Source organism: Gadus morhua, chromosome 7 (genome assembly GCF_902167405.1).
Source record: "Gadus morhua chromosome 7, gadMor3.0, whole genome shotgun sequence".
Classification (NCBI taxonomy): Eukaryota; Metazoa; Chordata; class Actinopteri; order Gadiformes; family Gadidae; genus Gadus; species Gadus morhua.
In genome coordinates this window covers 17,826,635-17,845,636 of record NC_044054.1, presented here as the reverse complement: position 1 = coordinate 17,845,636, position 19,002 = coordinate 17,826,635, and the positions used below count along the sequence as shown (strand labels likewise).

General features: G+C 44.9%; 2 protein-coding genes across 4 annotated transcripts in view; both read left to right on the top strand.

Annotated features, from left to right (window-relative positions):
- Positions 1-3,250, top strand: part of srrm3 (serine/arginine repetitive matrix 3) — a 73,849-nt gene extending 70,599 nt beyond the window's left edge. For all 3 annotated transcript variants that reach the window (XM_030361394.1, XM_030361393.1, XM_030361395.1), the window contains one exon: positions 729-3,250. In XM_030361394.1, coding sequence (XP_030217254.1) covers positions 729-969 — 241 coding nt within the window. In that variant the 3' untranslated portion in view covers positions 970-3,250. The remainder of the gene's footprint in view (positions 1-728) is intronic.
- A 528-nt stretch (positions 3,251-3,778) lies between these two features.
- hspb1 (heat shock protein, alpha-crystallin-related, 1) lies at positions 3,779-18,040 on the top strand. The gene is made up of 3 exons (XM_030361405.1): positions 3,779-4,300; positions 7,285-7,348; positions 17,022-18,040. The coding sequence occupies exons 1-3, from the start codon at positions 3,853-3,855 to the stop codon at positions 17,164-17,166; spliced, it is 657 nt and encodes a 218-aa protein (XP_030217265.1). The 5' UTR covers positions 3,779-3,852; the 3' UTR covers positions 17,167-18,040.
- Positions 18,041-19,002: the final 962 nt, after the last annotated feature.

The following is a 19,002-nucleotide window of genomic DNA, read 5'->3' as shown; positions in this document are numbered from 1 at the left end:
TCCGTTCTGTGATTAACCCCCACCACTGCTCTCTTTCAGCAGCTGCGCCCATCTACTCACAAAAGCCTTTGACTGACATAACACTTGAATCCCTACAGCTCTAAAAAAACTAAAACGGCTTTTAAACTTAACCACCCCCTAACAGTGTTTGTGTGTTTTTAACTCCAACCGTTCTCGCACATATGTATTCTCTGAGCTGCAATGTGGTGTAATCATGCTATGATGGTATGTTAGCATGGCGCCAAAGCACTAAAGAGGTTTGATGTTGGGGTATGGCTGGACGCTAAAGGTACGGCCGCACTGAACGCGTTACGCCCGTAATCCAGAGAGGCGGAGCGCCTGTCCTCCGTCTCTCTGCCAGTGACGTCGGGTCAGGCTCAACGCTGATTGGCTATCGGGGCTAAGCGTCACGCGTAGGAGCGAAAGTCAAATTTTTTGAACTCCACGCGCAAGTGCGCGTAGGTGCATTGGGCGTGTTATTTAGGTTAGTAAAACGTGTCTAACACGCCTAAGGCGCTGCTTTAGCGCGTGTAACGCATCTATGCGCCTAAACCAATGGTTCCCTATGCAAAAATGCAGATTTTCTACGCCTCTTAACATGTGTAACGCGTTCAGTGTGGCCGTACCCTTACATCCCGTCCGTCCGTCTGTCCGACTCTTAGCTTTGTGCGGCTGGGCGCTCATGGACCGTCCGGGACCCTAACCCGTCTCTCCGTTCCCCCCCCCAGCGCCCGCAAGAGGCCCATCCCGTACTACCGGCCCAGCCCCTCGTCCTCTTCCTCGTCCTCCTCTTCGTCGTCGTCCAGCGCGGCCAGCACGCCGTCTCGCAGCCGGAGTCGCAGCCGGAGTCGCAGCCGGAGCCGCAGCTACGGCAGCTACAGCAGCCGCAGCCGCAGTCGGAGCCGGAGGCGTTCCCATAGCAACCGCAGCTACGACAGCCGCAGTAGCTACGACAGCCCGGGCTTCTGAGAGGGCGACGCCCAGGAAGTGAGAATGATGATGACGATGATGGGGAGAAGAAAGAAAATCATGTTTTTAACCCCGGGTTCGGGTCGGATCGTCATGTGTTGGTAGTTTGAAAGGGTTTGGAGTCCCATACTGGCCAGTCGGTGGTTGGGGGGTGTAAGCTACTTCTTGGACTCTGATCTGCTAAACCACAGCTTCCTCCACCGACTGCAGAGCTCACAGTTCAGCGGCCCAGCCTTCGAAACAAACCCATCACTCCAAAATATCCCCGGTAATGTTACCCACACCTGCAGTGGACCCTCATCCACATCATTTATTTTTTGGGTTGATTTGGTTGAAATCATCGCTCGAGCCTAAAGAACAAATCTCAAAGTGTGTTTGCACTTTCTCTGTATTCTTCCACAAGCCGAAAATCAACCAAAAAAAGGTATTTATTAAAAAACACATACACACACAAACAGAAGTCAAGAAAGAGACGACAAGATGAGCTACAAATGGCCAGTAACATAAACCGACATCGATACGAACTTCCGATCTTTTCTAATCAAAGCACAGAGATCAAAAAACAAGGGAAACAAACAGCGAAGAAGAGACGACAGAAGTTAAAAGAAAGAACAGTTGTATCATATTAGTCCATATGTATATATCCTTAAATCCTATAAGCTCTGGCTTGGTAACCTATGCACTGTATACTCTATGTAATTTGAGGAGGCCTACGAGACTGCCACATAGCATGATGCATCAGCAGAGAGACTGAGAGGCTGCTCGTAGGAGAATGCCTGGACACACGCCCACCCTAACCCACCGTCCTCCATTCCATCATCCCTGTCCCGCGACTACAGTTCCCAGGGTGCACCTGGTCACCTTCGAATGACCTGTACAGTATGTCAACGACTTGCACACATAGGGAAGTGAAGGAAAGCGTATTACCGTCATTTGAACACCCTTCCCTGTTCACTTTTCCGCTGATTTTGACTTTATTTATGACTGTGTGGGTGTGTGGGTGTTATTTATGACGTTTGACGAATGTGTGTGTGTGTGTGTGTGTGTGTGTGTGTGTGTGTGTGTGTTTGATGAGTGCCTCCTCTGCATTGACCTGGGATGTTAACATGTAAGAGTACTCTGAGTATGTCGCCTACTATAAAGGCAGCTTTATGATACTGTACAGTTAAAAAGAAAAGTAAAACTGTCTGCAAAAAGTATCCATGCACTCATGTGGGTCTATTTTAACCACTGATTTATTTATGAACTATTTATTCCTTATGTATTATTTATTGGTTAATTTATTTATTTGACTATTTATTAATTTGTCCAGCCATTGCGCCATTCAGACCATACACCCTGGGCAGATGCTGCAGACCATTTTGATCATTTCAAAGTGTACACGTGTTTATCTCACCCTGATGCTGTTTTTAAATTATGAGCAACATTTATGCTACTTATAGCAAGAGATTAGTGAACAGGGTTGTTGCTTGTGTCTATGGGGGCTACGGTGTAGGTTGATGAGGATGCTGTGGCCCATCCAGCAGAAGTGTGCCATTGTCTTTGTTTGAAAGTGGAAAATGTTTGTTCTCTTGCAAACTGTCCTGTCCTGACTCTTCCTGTATCACAAAGTAAAGGGTCAGATATTTAAATCTGATCTCCTGTTTCTTAAAAAAAAGAATGAAACAGAACAGAAATTACTATGTGATGAATTTAGAAGACCTATATTTTTCCCCTCCTCTGTTCTATGCCTCTTTAGGCTCCATGCATCTGTCTTAGGACCCTTGGTTGTTAGCCGGCACTAGCATAGCGACCCTGCCCTATAGCCAAGCAGTCCTGCACGATAGCATAGGATTCAAGCTCTAGCCTTGCAGTCCTGGGCTAGCCTAGCACAACTGAACTAGCCTAGTATTCCTGGGCTAGCCTAGCACTCCTGAACTAGCCTAGCACTCCTAAGCTAGCCAAGCAGTCCTGAGCTATCCTAGATGTCCTTCAGCTAGCACGGAGATCCAGCAGTTAGCCTAGCTGGTCTCATTCTCCTGCTTCAGATCTAGTGTTCGGTGATGCTCCACTGGATAGGTCGCCGATGACAATGTCAAGGAACCCCCCATGTCTTCCTCTCAAGTCTTCATCACGCCATTGTTTCTGTCACCCCCAGTGTCCCATCGGCCACGTAGCCAGTTAGCCCAGCTATGATATCCAGCAAACCTGTTCAAATATATTGATAAGCCTTTTGATTCTACAAGTCATCATTTGTAGTGTACAAGTTATTATAACTGACAATAAACTCAAACAGACTGTACAATTTGTGTATTTGTTGGCATTATTTCATTAGTATCATTTTCATTCAAAGCGCTAATAAAGATTTATTTTTAAATGCATTTAAATTCCAGTACAATAACAGTCTGTCTGTCTAGCTAGCTAGCCTCCTAGCTAGTTAGCCTACTGTTGGGTTCATGTGACTGAAGGGAGACATGATGTCACTCTGAGCTGGCTGGCTTCTATGTAAGAGCAATACATCCACGGAGCCGTCATGCTTACTAGAACTCCCCTGACACTCTTCCAGCTCTCCGTGACGTCCAGGAAAAGGGGGAGGCAGCGGCGGTGTTACTAACACCAGCCGGGCGGGGGGGTTAACAAAACGTAACAGAGAGCCAGTGCTCTGGATTCCATTCTGCTGCTCCGCCTGCCTCAAATAGACCTTCTAGTGACTTCCAAATATATCCAGAACGGGGAGGGAGGGTACTGAGGGGGGAGGGGGGGTAGGTGGGTTCAGAGTTGATCCCGGGAGAGGGGTTGGGCCTCACAGCCTTTTAAAAGCGCCGTACACACAGAGCAGCACTTCACAACACTACTAAGGAAACACTCTGAACCCCTTCACCCTCAAAACCACCAGCAGCAACCATGTCTGAGAGACGCATTCCATTCACCCTGCTGCGGACCCCCAGCTGGGACCCCTTCCGCGAGTACCACCAGGGCAGCCGCATCTTCGACCAGGCCTTTGGCATGCCCGCCCTGTGCGAGGAGATGCCCGCCTTCCCCGCCACCAGCCACTGGCCGGGCTACATGAGGCCGCAGTTCATGAGCCCCATGATGAGCGCCGACATGGGCTCCATGATGGCGGCCCAGGCCATGATGCCCCACCAGGCGGCCCCCCACATGATGACGCCCATGGTGAACCCCGGCGCCGTCATGGCCCAGCAGCAGGCAAGGGCCATGTCGCGGCAGATGAGCACGGGCATGTCGGAGATCAAGCAGACGGCGGACAGCTGGAAGGTGTGCCTGGACGTCAATCACTTCTCCCCCGAGGAGCTGGTGGTGAAGACCAAGGACGGTGTGGTGGAGATCTCCGGTGAGTGCCTTCCCCGCGGGTCTCCTTCTCTCTCTGTCTGGGGTGGCTCTTTTGGTTTTGCAGTGTGCCTCTGTCCGTCTGTGTGTCTCTGTCTGTGTCTTTAAACCTTGATCTCTCTCTGTCGCTCTCTTTAAACCTGGGTCTCTCTCTGTGTCTCTACCTCTCTGTCTCTCTTTTTAAACCTGTCTCTCACTGTGTCTCTACCTCTCTGTCTCTGTCTCTCTCTGTGTCTCTACCTCTCTGTCTCTGTCGTTAAACCTGTCTCTCTCTGTGTCTCTACCTCTCTGTCCCTCTCTTTAAACCTGTCTCTCACTGTGTCTCTACCTCTCTGTCTCTGTCTCTCTCTTTAAACCTGTCTCTCTCTGTGTCTCTACCTCTCTGTCTCTCTCTTTAAACCTGGGTCTCTCTCTGTGTCTCTACCTCTCTGTCTCTCTCTTTAAACCTGTCTCTCACTGTGTCTCTACCTCTCTGTCTCTGTCTCTCTCTTTAAACCTGGGTCCCTCTCTGTGTCTCTACCTCTCTGTCTCTCTCTTTAAACCAGGGTCTCTCTCTGTGTCTCTCTCTGTCTCTCTCTTTAAACCTGTCTCTCACTGTGTCTCTACCTCTCTGTCTCTCTCTTTAAACCTGGGTCTCACTCTGTCTGTCCTCTCTGTCTCTGTCTTTCTGTTTCTCTTTCCATTCAAGAGAGGCACAGTGAACCATGCAAACTATTTCAAGTTAGAACCAAAGTAATAGAAACATCATGACAATGATTAAAACACTAATGATGAGAAATACAATGAAGGTAATTAAAAGAAATCTACTGAGCTGTCAACATTCAGTACTGGCTCATAAAGGAGCCTGTCTTTCAGTCTCACTCTCTGTCTCTCTTTCTCTCCATCTGTTCTCTTGCTCTCTTTGTCTCCCTTCACATTCCACCCGTCTGTCTCTCCCTATCCCTCCCGCCCACTGGTCTTATTCCAGGATCTCAAGCCTATCAGCCAACATCACTAAATTAAAAAAAGGTGATGTTGACATATAAAAAAGAGTTATGCAGAGGCTCTCTGCAGACAGTCTTATAAAACAACATCATAAAACAATATGCTCTGACTTACAGATGGGTGGAGAGGTGTTAGGTTGGGGTTAGGAGGGGCGGGGGTGGTTGGATCTGGGCCCAAAAGATAGCCTCACCCACCCTTCGAGATTCCTCACTTTTTCATTACACAGGCAGAAAGAAATGTGGGCCTGAAGTGGAACAGACTCAGGAAGGGCAGGCAAAACCCTGTTCCCGTTGGATGTATTGTTTCTCCCTCACGCACAATCATATAACAGGTTATACTTATAGAACAGGAGATAATCTTTTTGGACATCGCCTAGACAAATAAATCCTGCGAGCCACTTGTCCCCTGTCATCACCTTGTTACGAGGTGTCACCGGACAGAATATTCTCATTTAGAGTCACGGCGTTGGCTTTGACTCACACTGCTTGTCCGCTACTTAAACACTTGATGAATTCCAAACAAAGGACTTAACTATGTTCACATCAACAGATGATCCTGTGTCTAACACTTTACGAAAAAGGCAAACAAACCGAGACAAAGTTCACAAAGCTCTGTGCACCGCTAAGTGCAAGCTCTGATCTCTCTCGACGGGTGGACGCTCTTCCAACTGTCATCCGCTACGATGAGTTAAAAAAGAAATTGCTCTATGTACAACTTTGTGTTCCTCTAGCTACTATACGGTAGGAGAGAGAGAGAGAGAGAGAGAGAGAGAGAGAGAGAGAGAGAGAGAGAGAGAGAGAGAGAGAGAGAGAGAGAGAGGAAAGAGAGAGCGAGAGAATGAGAATGAGAGAGAGAGAGAGAGAGAGAGCTCTAGGGAGAGAGAGTGGGGGCTGAAGAGAAATGGCACCACTCTAAAGTACAACGACTTATCCAACAGGGTATCAGTAGCCCTGTGATCGGCCGTCCTCCCCCTTGAAAAGGAGGACGAGCCCTCGGGGGGCAGCTGCCTTTATCAGGCCGTCGTCAAAACAAACACGCTCGCCAGTGCCAGGGACGCCGAGCTGTTTGATCCACGACAACAAGTGGTGCAGCCTTGCAGAACAGAGAGGTGGAGGGCCCGAGTCGTACCGCTCTGCTGCAACCGAGCCGTAACTCTCTCTGTGTTTTATTTTTTTCTATCCATCCAGCTCTAGCTGCTTTATCACAACACGGGGAGACTCTCTGCCACGGCGATAATGAAATGCTATTTTATGAGGTGTGACAATGAGAGTGTTTGTTTATGTTTTTACAGCGCCTTGCAATGCTGAAACCCATCCATATTGTTTTGTCATGTCTCGGTTGATATCCTTTTCTTCCAGGGGTTTTGGAAATGAGATTAGAAATTGCTTCAGAAATGTTGGCATCGCTGCAGGCTATGGCTGGGTTAAGATGGTGAAAGCTTTAAATGGAGTTTAGAAAATTGAGCTTAATGTTGGAGGTATCGGGGAGAGGAGGAGATGTAACGCTTGGAGGGATTTGAGATGGGCTGTTCTCATGGGTTTGTCAGCATTTGAACAGATTGAACCTCTCGTAGCCTGCTGTGGAAGATATTCAAAGATGAAGTACTTCACCCTCCCTACACAGTCATTTTTGTGCTCTGATTTCTTTCATGGAGGGCATACTAAAATCATAGATAAACAAATATGCTAAATTATGATTCGCCTGTGGAGGGCCGAGGTGTTCAACAGATGCCGTTGTTGTCCCCCGGAGGTATAAACAATTGAAGGAAGCGGAAGTGTCACAATGAAGTAGTATCGTACAAAATCAATAGAGTAACAAGCCTTTCAGCCTACCAAACATCCTTGTGTTTGAAATAGTCAAGAGAAATAAGAAAATGGTTGTTGAAGAGGTAGGCAACAGTTCCGTCAATGTTGCCTACCATATATTATCACTCCTTCTCTGCTCATACGTCTAAGGCAAGAGCGCAAACGACCCTGGACTGACCTTGTGTTTTTGTGTTTCCAGGTAACCATCAGGAGAGAAAAGACGAGCATGGCTTTGTGTCAAGAAGTTTCACAAGAAAATACACGTGAGTGGTGCTTTTATTTTTCAAATCGAATATGATTAGATGTAATACACTGCACAATGAAGGTCTACTTCAGTGGATTCCACTCGTCCAAACCAGTGTTTTTCCCCTCTCTTCCTTGTAAAGGCCTTGCAACTTCTTGGACGTAGATGAGTTGCTGTATGACCTTTTTTCGATTGCAAAAGAACTTAGACTTTCAGTTTGGAAAGATTATTCATTGCAATTGTTACAACAAGGGATGAACTTTTGTATCCTACTTCCTTCTTTCAATGTCGTTTTCATTCCACTCGTTTCTGAGCACTGGTTTCTATAGCACAAGTAGGCATATGTTCTGAATAACGCTATTTAACTGCAGTGCTGTGATTGGCTGATCAGCCCGTTAAAGGTTGGGTATGGAATTCACTTTTTTGGCCATTTTTGCAAAATTACTTGAAATCCTTATCATAGCCCGCTTACAGCCACTGAGATAGAAGTACTGACATGAAAATTAAACAAGTCAATCATCTGTGGAACGGGCAGGGCTCGAAAAACTCCAGCCAATCATTTCCATTGCCACCGAGTTGCATTGGACAGTAAGTACGTCAATCAAACGGTCGTACTGCACTCCCCCTCCCCCGCGCCCCGCGCGCGACCCCTTCGTGCAGTACTCGTGACCCAGAGCTCGTGACCCAGAGCAAGCTCCTGTTTGTTGTTATCCTGCTGTAGCTACTGGAACTAGTTAATCCACATTTGGACCTAGCAGTAGAAGACAATTTCCATGGCAGACAAGACGCCACCATCCCCACCACCACCACCAGCAAAGAGAAGGAAAACTCTTTTTCAGAGAGTAATTGATAATAAAAACGCTGAAAGAGCAAAACTGAAATCAAGCATAATCCTAGGCGCTGCTTTCGAACGTTGGCGGCAACTGAAGGACGAGAAGGGTCTAAAAACCGATGCTTGTGTGGCGGTTGACCTAGTTTCAAAGTTTATACTCGGTAATACCGGTGTTGAGACGAGTGTATTACTCGGTGTGAAAATGTCCACACCGCGGCAACCCTAGTGAAAACCAGGACTTCCAAACGACGCTGAAGTTGGCATCCGATTCGCAGCATCCGATTCGGCTTGAAAACCACTTAGAATCTTCAAATCGGTCCTGATTGAAAACCACTACACCTAGACTCTTCAAATCTGGACTACATTATCACAGTGAGGCTATACATTATGTAAAACATAGTTTCATATTTGTGAAACCTTTACCCTATATGTGAAAATGCAATACAGGCTTATTTGAATGTTTTTAAGGGGTCCAGACCGCATTGCATTTTCACAAATAGGTTAAAGGTTTCACAAATATGAAACTATGTTTTACATAATGTATAGCCTCACTGTGATAATTTAGTCCAGATTTGAAGAGTCTAGGTGTAGTGGTTTTTAAACAGGATCAGTTCTAATGCGGTCTGGACCCCTAAAAAGCATTTAAATGTGCCTTCATTGCATTTTCACAAATAGGGTAAAGGTTTCACAAATCTGAAACTATGTTTTACATAATGTATAGCCTCACTGTGTTAATTTAGTCTAGATTTGAAGAGTCTAGGTGTAGTGGTTTTCAATCAGGACCCGTTCTAATGCAGTCTGGACCTCTAAAAAGCATTAAAATTAGCCTGTATTGCATTTTCACAAATAGGTTAAAGGTTTCACAAATCTGAAACTATGTTTTACATAATGTATAGCCTCACTGTGATAATTTAGTCCAGATTTGAAGAGTCTAGGTGTAGTGGTTTTTAATCAGGATCAGTTCTAATGCGGTCTGGACCCCTAAAAAGCATTAAAATGTGCCTTCATTGCATTTTCACAAATAGGGTAAAGGTTTCACAAATCTGAAACTATGTTTTACATAATGTATAGCCTCACTGTGTTAATTTAGTCTAGATTTGAAGAGTCTAGGTGTAGTGGTTTTCAATCAGGACCCGTTCTAATGCAGTCTGGACCTCTAAAAAGCATTAAAATGAGCCTGTATTGCATTTTCACAAATAGAAAAAAGGTTTCACAAATCTGTAACTATGTTTATTATAATGTATAGCCTCACTGTGATAATTTAGTCCAGATTTGAAGAGTCTAGGTGTAGTGGTTTTCAATCAGGACCGATTTAAAGTGGACCAGCTGCTGAATCGGATGCTGCGAATCGGATGCCAACTTCAGCGTCGTGACTTCCAATACAATTATATGAAACAAACATACATTTTCTAAAAATAGTAATGATTTATGTGACCGTTTAATGTTTATAACATCTGGTGCAACCATAGCCGCGAGAACGTATTCTCAGCAGGGGGTGCTGGAAAAAAAAAACAGCCTGCACTAGACTCGCAACTCGTTACATTGATAAAAAAGATATATAGCAGCGCAGCTCTATGGCGTCACATTAGTGCCATAATTCACTAATGTGATAAAAGATGCATTTGGGCGTATTACATTATTCCACACGCGTAGATATTAACTGCGAGCGCGCAAATGATCTCTGCGCGCGCAAAACAGCCTCTCGCGCGCGCAAATTACCTCAGCGCGCGCAAAACAGCCTCTCGCGCGCGCAAATTACCTCAGCGCGCGCAAAACCTCTCGCGAAAGATGTTTTTACGCTCTCGCTCGAATTTAATTTTGGCACTATGGGGGAGGGAACCAAGGCAGGGCGGGCTTTCCTATGATTGGCTGTTTCTGAAGCGCGATATTTGATTGACAGCCCTCCTCAGCTCTCCTCTCATTCAATTCTGAATTGTACAGTTAATGGCTGAAACGATAGTTACTTATTGTAACTCTAGATTCTATGAGTATAGGGGCAGCCTTTTAAGGCTATCGATATTGGGTTATCCCTAGGCGTGAGCCGTAGCACTGAAAATTTGTAATCCCCCCACCAACAGCGTGGGCCTCAATAACGTCCGCGTGCGGCGTGCCTCAACGACGTCCGCATTTCGCAGATATAGTCGGGCGCCGGCGGACGTTCTGCTCCCAATAAACAGCTTTTCTTCAGCTATTTAAAGGACAATGAGGCCGACACTTCAAAGGCTGCGCCTATACTCATAGAATCTGGAGTTACAATACGTTCAGCCATTTACTGTACAATTCAGAATTGAATGTGAGGAGGGCTGTCAATCAAATATCGCGCTTCAGAAACGGCCAATCACGTTTGGCCGTTTCACGCATCGCCCTGCCTTGGTTCCCTCCCCCATAGTGCCAAAATTAAATTCGAGCGAGAGCGTAAAAACATCTTTCGCGAGAGGTTTTGCGCGCGCTGAGGTCATTTGCGCGCGCGAGAGGCTGTTTTGCGCGCGCAGAGATCATTTGCGCGCTCGCAGTTAATATCTACGCGTGTGGAAAAATGTAATACGCCCGAATGCATCTTTTATCACATTAGTGAATTATGGCACTAATGTGACGCCATACAGCTCAATTACACCAGTGCATGCGCGCACAGTTGAAAATCGATCGTTGGGTTCACTTCCTTCACACCATGGCTCACATCCAGCTAGAACAAGTTTAGCGCACCACTGCTACCCTCACACTTTTTCATATAACCTCTTTTCAGCACTAGGTCACATGAGGTATGGCGTCACATTAGTGCCATAATTCACTAATGTGATAAAAGATGCATTCGGGCGTATTACATTATTCCACACGCGTAGATATTAACTGCGAGCGCGCAAATGATCTCTGCGCGCGCAAAACAGCCTCTCGCGCGCGCAAATTACCTCAGCGCGCGCAAAACAGCCTCTCGCGCGCGCAAATTACCTCAGCGCGCGCAAAACCTCTCGCGAAAGATGTTTTTACGCTCTCGCTCGAATTTAATTTTGGCACTATGGGGGAGGGAACCAAGGCAGGGCGGGCTTTCCTATGATTGGCTGTTTCTGAAGCGCGATATTTGATTGACAGCCCTCCTCAGCTCTCCTCTCATTCAATTCTGAATTGTACAGTTAATGGCTGAAACGATAGTTACTTATTGTAACTCTAGATTCTATGAGCAGCCTTTTGAGGCTATCGATATTGGGTTATCCCTAGGCGTGAGCCGTAGCACTGAAAATTTGTAATCCCCGACCACCAACAGCGTGGGCCTCAATAACGTCCGCGTGCGGCGTGCCTCAACAACGTCCGCATTTCGCAGATGTAGTCGGGCGCCGGCGGACGTTCTGCTCCCAATAAACAGCTTTTCTTCAGCTATTTAAAGGACGATGAGGCCGACACTTCAAAGGCTGCGCCTATACTCATAGAATCTGGAGTTACAATACGTTCAGCCATTTACTGTACAATTCAGAATTGAATGTGAGGAGGGCTGTCAATCAAATATCGCGCTTCAGAAACGGCCAATCACGTTTGGCTGTTTCACGTATCGCCCTGCCTTGGTTCCCTCCCCCATAGTGCCAAAATTAAATTCGAGCGAGAGCGTAAAAACATCTTTCGCGAGAGGTTTTGCGCGCGCTGAGGTAATTTGCGCGCGCGAGTGGCTGTTTTGCGCGCGCTGAGGTAATTTGCGCGCGCGAGAGGCTGTTTTGCGCGCGCAGAGATCATTTGCGCGCTCGCAGTTAATATCTACGCGTGTGGAATAATGTAATACGCCCGAATGCATCTTTTATCACATTAGTGAATTATGGCACTAATGTGACGCCATACATGAGCATTAAATAAATGCTGCGTCTCAAAATGCCTTGGACAGCAGCGAGGATGACTCGCTTTGCCACGGGCCGAAACAGTTCGGAGCGACCACAGCCAGAGCGAACACAGCGGGGCAGAGGAGTGTCAGGAATAGTCTTTGGTGTACACATCAGTACGGCCAGAGCCCGTCTACGAAGAGCCTGGGCACTCCCTATACGCCCCATTGTACCGATTTTGTTTGTAGTTCCATGGGACATCCACTGGGGGTGATCGCGGGCGAGTCCAGATTGAATGGGAGTCTATGGGGCTAAACGGCTAATTATGCCTCTTTCACCTGCTTGTCGTTGAAATATCGCAAATTTTATTGTAGATTCCGCAAGTTCAATATAGATTATGGGTCAAAAGTCAAATGAGTGAGTACTTATGTCCTTTCGATTTCTTACAGTTTGGGCCGTTGTTGGCCATACATGTTAGCATTCTGCTAATGAATGCTGATTGGTCAGGGACGGACTTGCGACTGATTACGACCAGAGACCCCTCTTACGGCATCTGAGCTGAAGAGCAATCAGAAACGTGTTAACTCAATTTTTGAGTACTGTGTTTATATTTTCCTGTAGGTCCTTTTATTTTTTAGATAGTATGTATGGTGAAAGTACATGGGCATAAATGGAATTTCTTCCATTTCTTGTGTTCAATGTTCAATGTGTTATATACATGGTAGGTAGGCTACGGTATGACCACCTTAAATAATACAGTCAATATCCCGCTCAATATCATTTAATCTGTCATTGTCTATTTTTCGAAAATAAAGATAGTTTAAAAAAGAAATGCCTCGTAAATGTGCAATGATAAACTGCACTTACAGTGGAAACGGATTGTCCGTCTTTTCGTTTACCAAGGACAGAAAAAGGTAACGTTCTTGCTTGCTCCTGTATGAATGGTCCTAGGCTACCTGAGGCTTCACCTGGTAAGGAAAGTTGCGCTGGAGCCCGGGTAATATCGCACATGGCTTATTCAAGTTGCGCTCTAGACATTCTCTAAAGTGTCGAGACTCAAGCACTTAACTTACCTTAACCGATTGTTCCATACAAATGGTTAGTTAACGATTTAACAACTTCAACATCTGCTATTACAGTCGTTATTTTTTTGTAGGACTTGGGCTAATGACCTTGCACAGAGGGAAAACCATCTACACCACTTGTCAGTGATTTCTATGCATTCACTGATCTTTACAGATGGGTTTGTTTTAAGCCATTGAATATACCGTAATTGCTCTGCCATGCAACACATTATAAGATACACATGTTTGTTAAATGAGAAATATGGTCTGGGTCACATTGAAACAGTAACAGTTGTATAACAGTAATTATACAAACATTATACCAACATTGCAACAGGCAAGTTGATTCAAACATCACACTAACAAGAACACAATAAGAAAATCGAACAGTAACTAATAAAAAAAAGAGAGAAATGATTTAACAACACTGAACATACTGAACAGAGGCAGGGGAAAAGGACAGAGGAAGAAGACTTGTCCGTTGTCACAGCATCAAGGTCCGACTCTAGAGATCAAGAAAGGAAGAGGCATGAGGAGGACAACTGCTCTCTAGCAGATTGTTTACTGATGTAAACTAAATTGAGGCAGTCTTAAAATTATGATTCTAATCCAGGTTTCTATTTTAGGAGAAAGAAATGGCTCATAATCGTTACAAAAAAAAGAAGCTTTATCATCGGCACTAGTGAGCATTAGAAAAAGGAAGTAGGAAACATACATATGTAAAACATTCGCGCATTTCTTTTTTTTACATTAGCTCACTAAAACTGTAACTAGGGCAAAAAAAAAGCCTTACCTCCAACAGCTGGTGTTATCGTTGTGGGACAAGGGAAGTGCTTTAGAAACTGCCGTAAAGCAGTACCTCTGACAGTATTACAGTGTGTGACGTCATCGCATGTTTTTAACGCCTTTTTAGAACAGATACGTGACCTTAAAAAATGCGATATTCAGCTGAGTTTATTATCTTAGCCCCACCCTTTGATAGCAACTTTAAAATTACTTGACAAAAAATTACATCGTGAGAAAAGTGGATTCTGAGGATAAAACCCCGTTGGCTCCCATTCATTCTGGACTCGCCTACGAGCGCCCCGCGTGGTCAAAGATTATTACTGCAACCAGTCCAGAAAACCGGAACTAACCCGCGAGTGCCAGTTCTCCTCATATTAGACATTCTCTGGTACGGCCTATTTGCACTACTGTTTAGTGGCAGTGTTTTATCAGGGTTGCCAACTTTGGGACTTTGGCTGGAGTGAGACTCTAAAATATTAGTGTGAGCGGCTAATTCTTTGGACGACCCTTAACCCAAAAAAAATGTTTTATACAAAATAGTCCTCGTTTAGTATAAAGCCTCATCTATGAAAAAAAGTTAAAGAATGGAAACGCTTTTTCAAAATGTACAATCTGGGCCACCTTGAATCATTTGGGGAATTTAAAAGTGCCACTCGCCTGATTCTCAAGTATTCCAAGATATACCCTGGGCTAGGCTCTACTCCCTGTGAAAATCGACAAGATATACTATTTTGTATAGGCAAACGTCCCACCAATATTTATACCACTTGCTTACTCTCTATATGTCATTCATGGTTTTATTTTTATAATTTTTATTTTACTTTACATTTAATTCTTCATAATTCAGGCATTACAGAACTTTCATGGTCATAAATACAAAATACGAACAGCAGTTTAATTTCTTTGTTTGTTCTTGAATTGACGTAGAATGGAGAAAAGGCTCATGGGATTGGGAAATGCGTTTATCCAATAAACAGATGGAGGTCAAGTCTATTTTCGGAAATGTAGGGGGATATATTAGTGGCCCCACGTCGAATGGTATGACCCAAGATACGTCAGACAGAGAAAGCGCGCAAATTCGACGGTACCACCTTGTCATTTGTTTACCCAGGTGCCGTGGCAACACCATTGCTACCTCTCATTGGCTGAATCTTTGAGAACGTTGTAGACTCAATAGATATAAGGTGGCGGGGAGACGAAGCTCGAAGAATCAAAGAACCAGTTCTTCTTGTTTTGGGGAACAAGTTCTTGTCGTTCACGTTCGGGATTCAGTCGTTGTGAACGAATCGGTCGCGACCGACCCATCCCCAAACGCGCATCAGTGGGCTCCGACTCCGGCTCTGAACTCTCTCTGACCTTTTCAAACGCAACTTAGTATCATGTGCGTGGTTTTCAGCGAATCAACGATCAGAGAATACTGCCGTGATCACGTTGTAGGTAGGCAGATGATAGAGCTGTTAGTCTGCTCCCGCAGAAAATGAACGGGAGGATTTTTTATTTTGGCGTGACATTTCTTGCGTGTGCGTGACAGCGTGAGATTGATGGTGAAAGCGTGAGAGTCACGCCAGGGGCGTGACTGTTGGCAACCCTGGTTTTATTTTATGCCTTTTTATGTTCGTATATTATTTCAATGAATACAATTTATTTATTCATAAAAACAAGATCTGGTCTTCAAATCATTTTTCCAAATATAGGTCGTCTTACAATGGGGTTTGTGTTTATATTCGGACCAATACGGTACGGCGGGCGCTCACATGACGTTAAGCATTTCCTGGTGCATAATGTGACGCTTCAGAATCTAAAATCCCGTTTCTCCCCGTTGACACGACAACACATAACCGGCGTTTTCAGAAATCTCCACTTTGGCCGGAGTTTTTAGAAATGATCGTTTTCTGTGATAAGACAGGGCCTCGGACAGGGGGTGTTGCAGCACCCCCAGCACCCCTACTTCCCGCGGTACTGGGTGCAACTTACAGCTGAATGTAGTGCCATGTTGTTAAACGAAAACCTACGGCTAGCCTGGCTCGCTCTCGCGCATCTCTGTTCGCGCTCGTGCATGATTGCGCGTCCAGGTACTTGGAATGGACCATTTGAGTTGTGTATTTTCAAAATCTGCTGGCGTTTCGCAAATCACATACCCAACCTTTAAGAGACTGATCCAAGGGGATTTAACTCACATGGGAAGATCATAGCAAGCATGGGGAATATGAAATAACAAAGACTGGATGGACCCCGAGAGAGAGTAGGATAGACAAAACAGATTTCTTTATTAATTTATAAGGAATTTAATGGTTGAGATAGTTTCCCGTTTTTGAGAGGAATGCTGTAATAAGTCAAACAATGCGTTTGTTTGTGTGACTTACGGTGTGACTGCACTTTTCTCGTAGGTAGAGATGCTGTTCCAAGCTGAATCGAGTTCACTGTGGGTCACTCTGTATGTTATCGGGCCCGCTGTGTCTGTGTGTGTCCTGAGCTTGAGACTGCTCCGGCTTTGGGCTGGCTGGCTCTTACTGATAGCTCTCCTCTCCCCCCTTTCACTTGGGAAAATTAAACCGCAGCCTTTCTCCCGATAGCATTCACCTCCTGCCTCATTCTCTCTCAGTTCAGTTTCACGTGGCTCTGCTGCCACCCAGGGGCCACAGCGCTGTATTAAAACAGAACTGCGGCTTTCCGGGGGTTACAACACTGTATTAACACACTACATCACCCGGGGGCCACAACACTGTATTAACACACTACATCACCCGGGGGCCATAACACTGTATTAAAACAGTGATGCTTTCCAGGGGCCACAACACTGTATTAAAACAGATCTGCTGCTGTCCAAAGGCCACAACAATGTATTTAAACACTGCTGTCATTCAGGGCCCCCTGCCCTGTATCAAAACAATGCTCCTGCCGTGGTGCCACGGCACTGTAATAAAAAACGTTTTTAACTCTGGGGATACAGCACTGTAAAAAAAGCACTGCTGCCATCCAGTGGCCACTAGCGCCATGTCCTTGTCCCGTTCCTTCTCAGTGAATAAAGAGAGAATGTTCTCTCTGCAATGACTTCATTAAGTTAGCCTAGTTGCACCCCCACCCCCAATCGTTGGCTGTCAAGGATTCTAACGGCCAATGACTGAATTAATTAAAAGGGGACTGTGGATAAAAAGCGACAACACCCCGCCACTCTAAACCGTCTTGCCCTTGCTGTCCCCCTCCATGCAGGCTGCCCCCCACGGCCAACGTAGAGAAGGTGCAGTCCAGCCTGTCCCCAGAGGGCATGCTGACGGTGGAGGCCCCGCTGGCCATGCAGGCCATCCAGGCCTCTGAGATCACCATCCCCGTGAAGAACGAAGTGGCCAAGAAATAGGAGGAGCGGGGGGTGTGGTGGGATGTCCATGTTAGATACAAATTGCGTGATTTGTGTGTAGGTTGAAGTGCACACACACACACACACACACACACACACACACACACACAAACACACACATACAGTTAAACTCATGTATGGAAACATACACAGACATGCATGCAGCCAGAAACACAGACACACGCACACACAAACATACCCATACACGTAGTATGTGTTGTCACTTTCCTACACAGACGTGTGTACTTTTCTGAAAATGGATCATAAAACAATTGGGCAAAACAAATGTCTCTGTCTCACATATATATATATATATATATATATATATATATATATATGTAGAGAGAGAGAGAGAGAGAGAGAGAGAGAGAGAGAGAGAGAGAGAGAGAGAGAGACAGAGATTTTGAATGTGCCATTCCTGACACACAGAAAGACACCAGAGAGCCTGTGCACGATAGAACCACAATCAAACCACAACAGACTTTGGAAATTGGTAAACCAATGTCCCCTGAGAAGGTATACTCTCCAACCACATTGTTGACCCAACGGTATTTATTGTATGAAGCCTTCTGTGAATAAAATGGCTTTCATTTGGAGTTGCCTCTTGAACAATTGATTGCGATTCTGTGACCTATGCAAGCAGAACATTGAAAACAAACATTGGATTTGTTATTTTTTGTTGTTGCTGTTGTCACTGATGAGGATGAGGATGATGATGATGACCATCCATGTGTGGGCCCCTCCCCTCGCATTTATGTGGTCCTAAATGTGTTTCATATGGCTGATATCCATAAAGGTTTGAATGTTTCAACTTATAATGGCATGCGTTGCACCTTTATTTCAATGTGTGTTTCAATAAAAGACTGGAATTTGACATTGATTTTGATCATTTAATTGTAACTGTTTGAGATGTTTAATTGAGGTGTATGCAGAGTGAATTCTGTACTTAAATACAGTTTTCAAGTATCTTTACTTTACTTGAGTAATTTCTGACTACTTTTTATTTTTACTCCCTACATTTAACACCCATATCTAATGTATACTCTTTTCAATTCTTTTCAACTCTTTTCCCAACATCAAGTCCAACTTCATCCTAAATGGACGGGACAAACACAGAAACACATCAACGTAAACACTCCCAAAACAAACAGTTTTACATCATGTTTTGTGTGAAGGTTACTACCCAGATAGCAAAATGACATTGAATCAACGTTGAAATATGGTCATGGAGGTTGATTATTGGTTGTGGTTGGTTAAGGTTGAAAAATCAACATTGAATCAACATTGATTTATGGTTGAAATTGACCATTGAAATTGATATGAAATGCCGACGTTAAATCAACGTTATTTCAATGATTGTGCAAATGAGCGACAGTGTTAATTAGGGGTCCAAGCCAACAGGTTGGATCCCTATTGTTTTTGTAGTGTTTATTAGGGGTCCAAGCCAACAGGTTGGATCCCTATTGTTTTTGTAAGGATTTTTAGGGGTCCAAGCCAACAGGTTGGATCCCTATTGTTTTTGTAAGGATTTTTCTTTTTAGGGGTCCAAGCCAACAGGTTGGATCCCTATTGTTTTTGTAAGGATTTTTAGGGGTCCAAGCCAACAGGTTGGATCCCTATTGTTTTTGTAAGGATTTTTTTTATTATTAGGGGTCCAAGCCAACAGGTTGGATCCCTATTGTTTTTGTAAGGATTATTATTAGGGGTCCAAGCCAACAGGTTGGATCCCTATTGTTTTTGTAAGGATTTTTATTATTTTTATTATACTTCCCGCGCTAAAAGTGGGCCCACAGCCCAAACCGTAAATGGTGCCGACACGCCAATTGCATGACTAGA

Bases quoted from the DNA above. Each gene is read 5' to 3' on its own strand.
- hspb1 (XM_030361405.1), top strand. From the start codon at position 3,853: ATGTCTGAGAGACGCATTCCATTCACCCTGCTGCGGACCCCCAGCTGG. The intron at 4,301-7,284 runs GTGAGTGCCTTC...TTGTGTTTCCAG, and splicing joins CGGTGTGGTGGAGATCTCCG to GTAACCATCAGGAGAGAAAA. The intron at 7,349-17,021 runs GTGAGTGGTGCT...CCCTCCATGCAG, and splicing joins AGTTTCACAAGAAAATACAC to GCTGCCCCCCACGGCCAACG.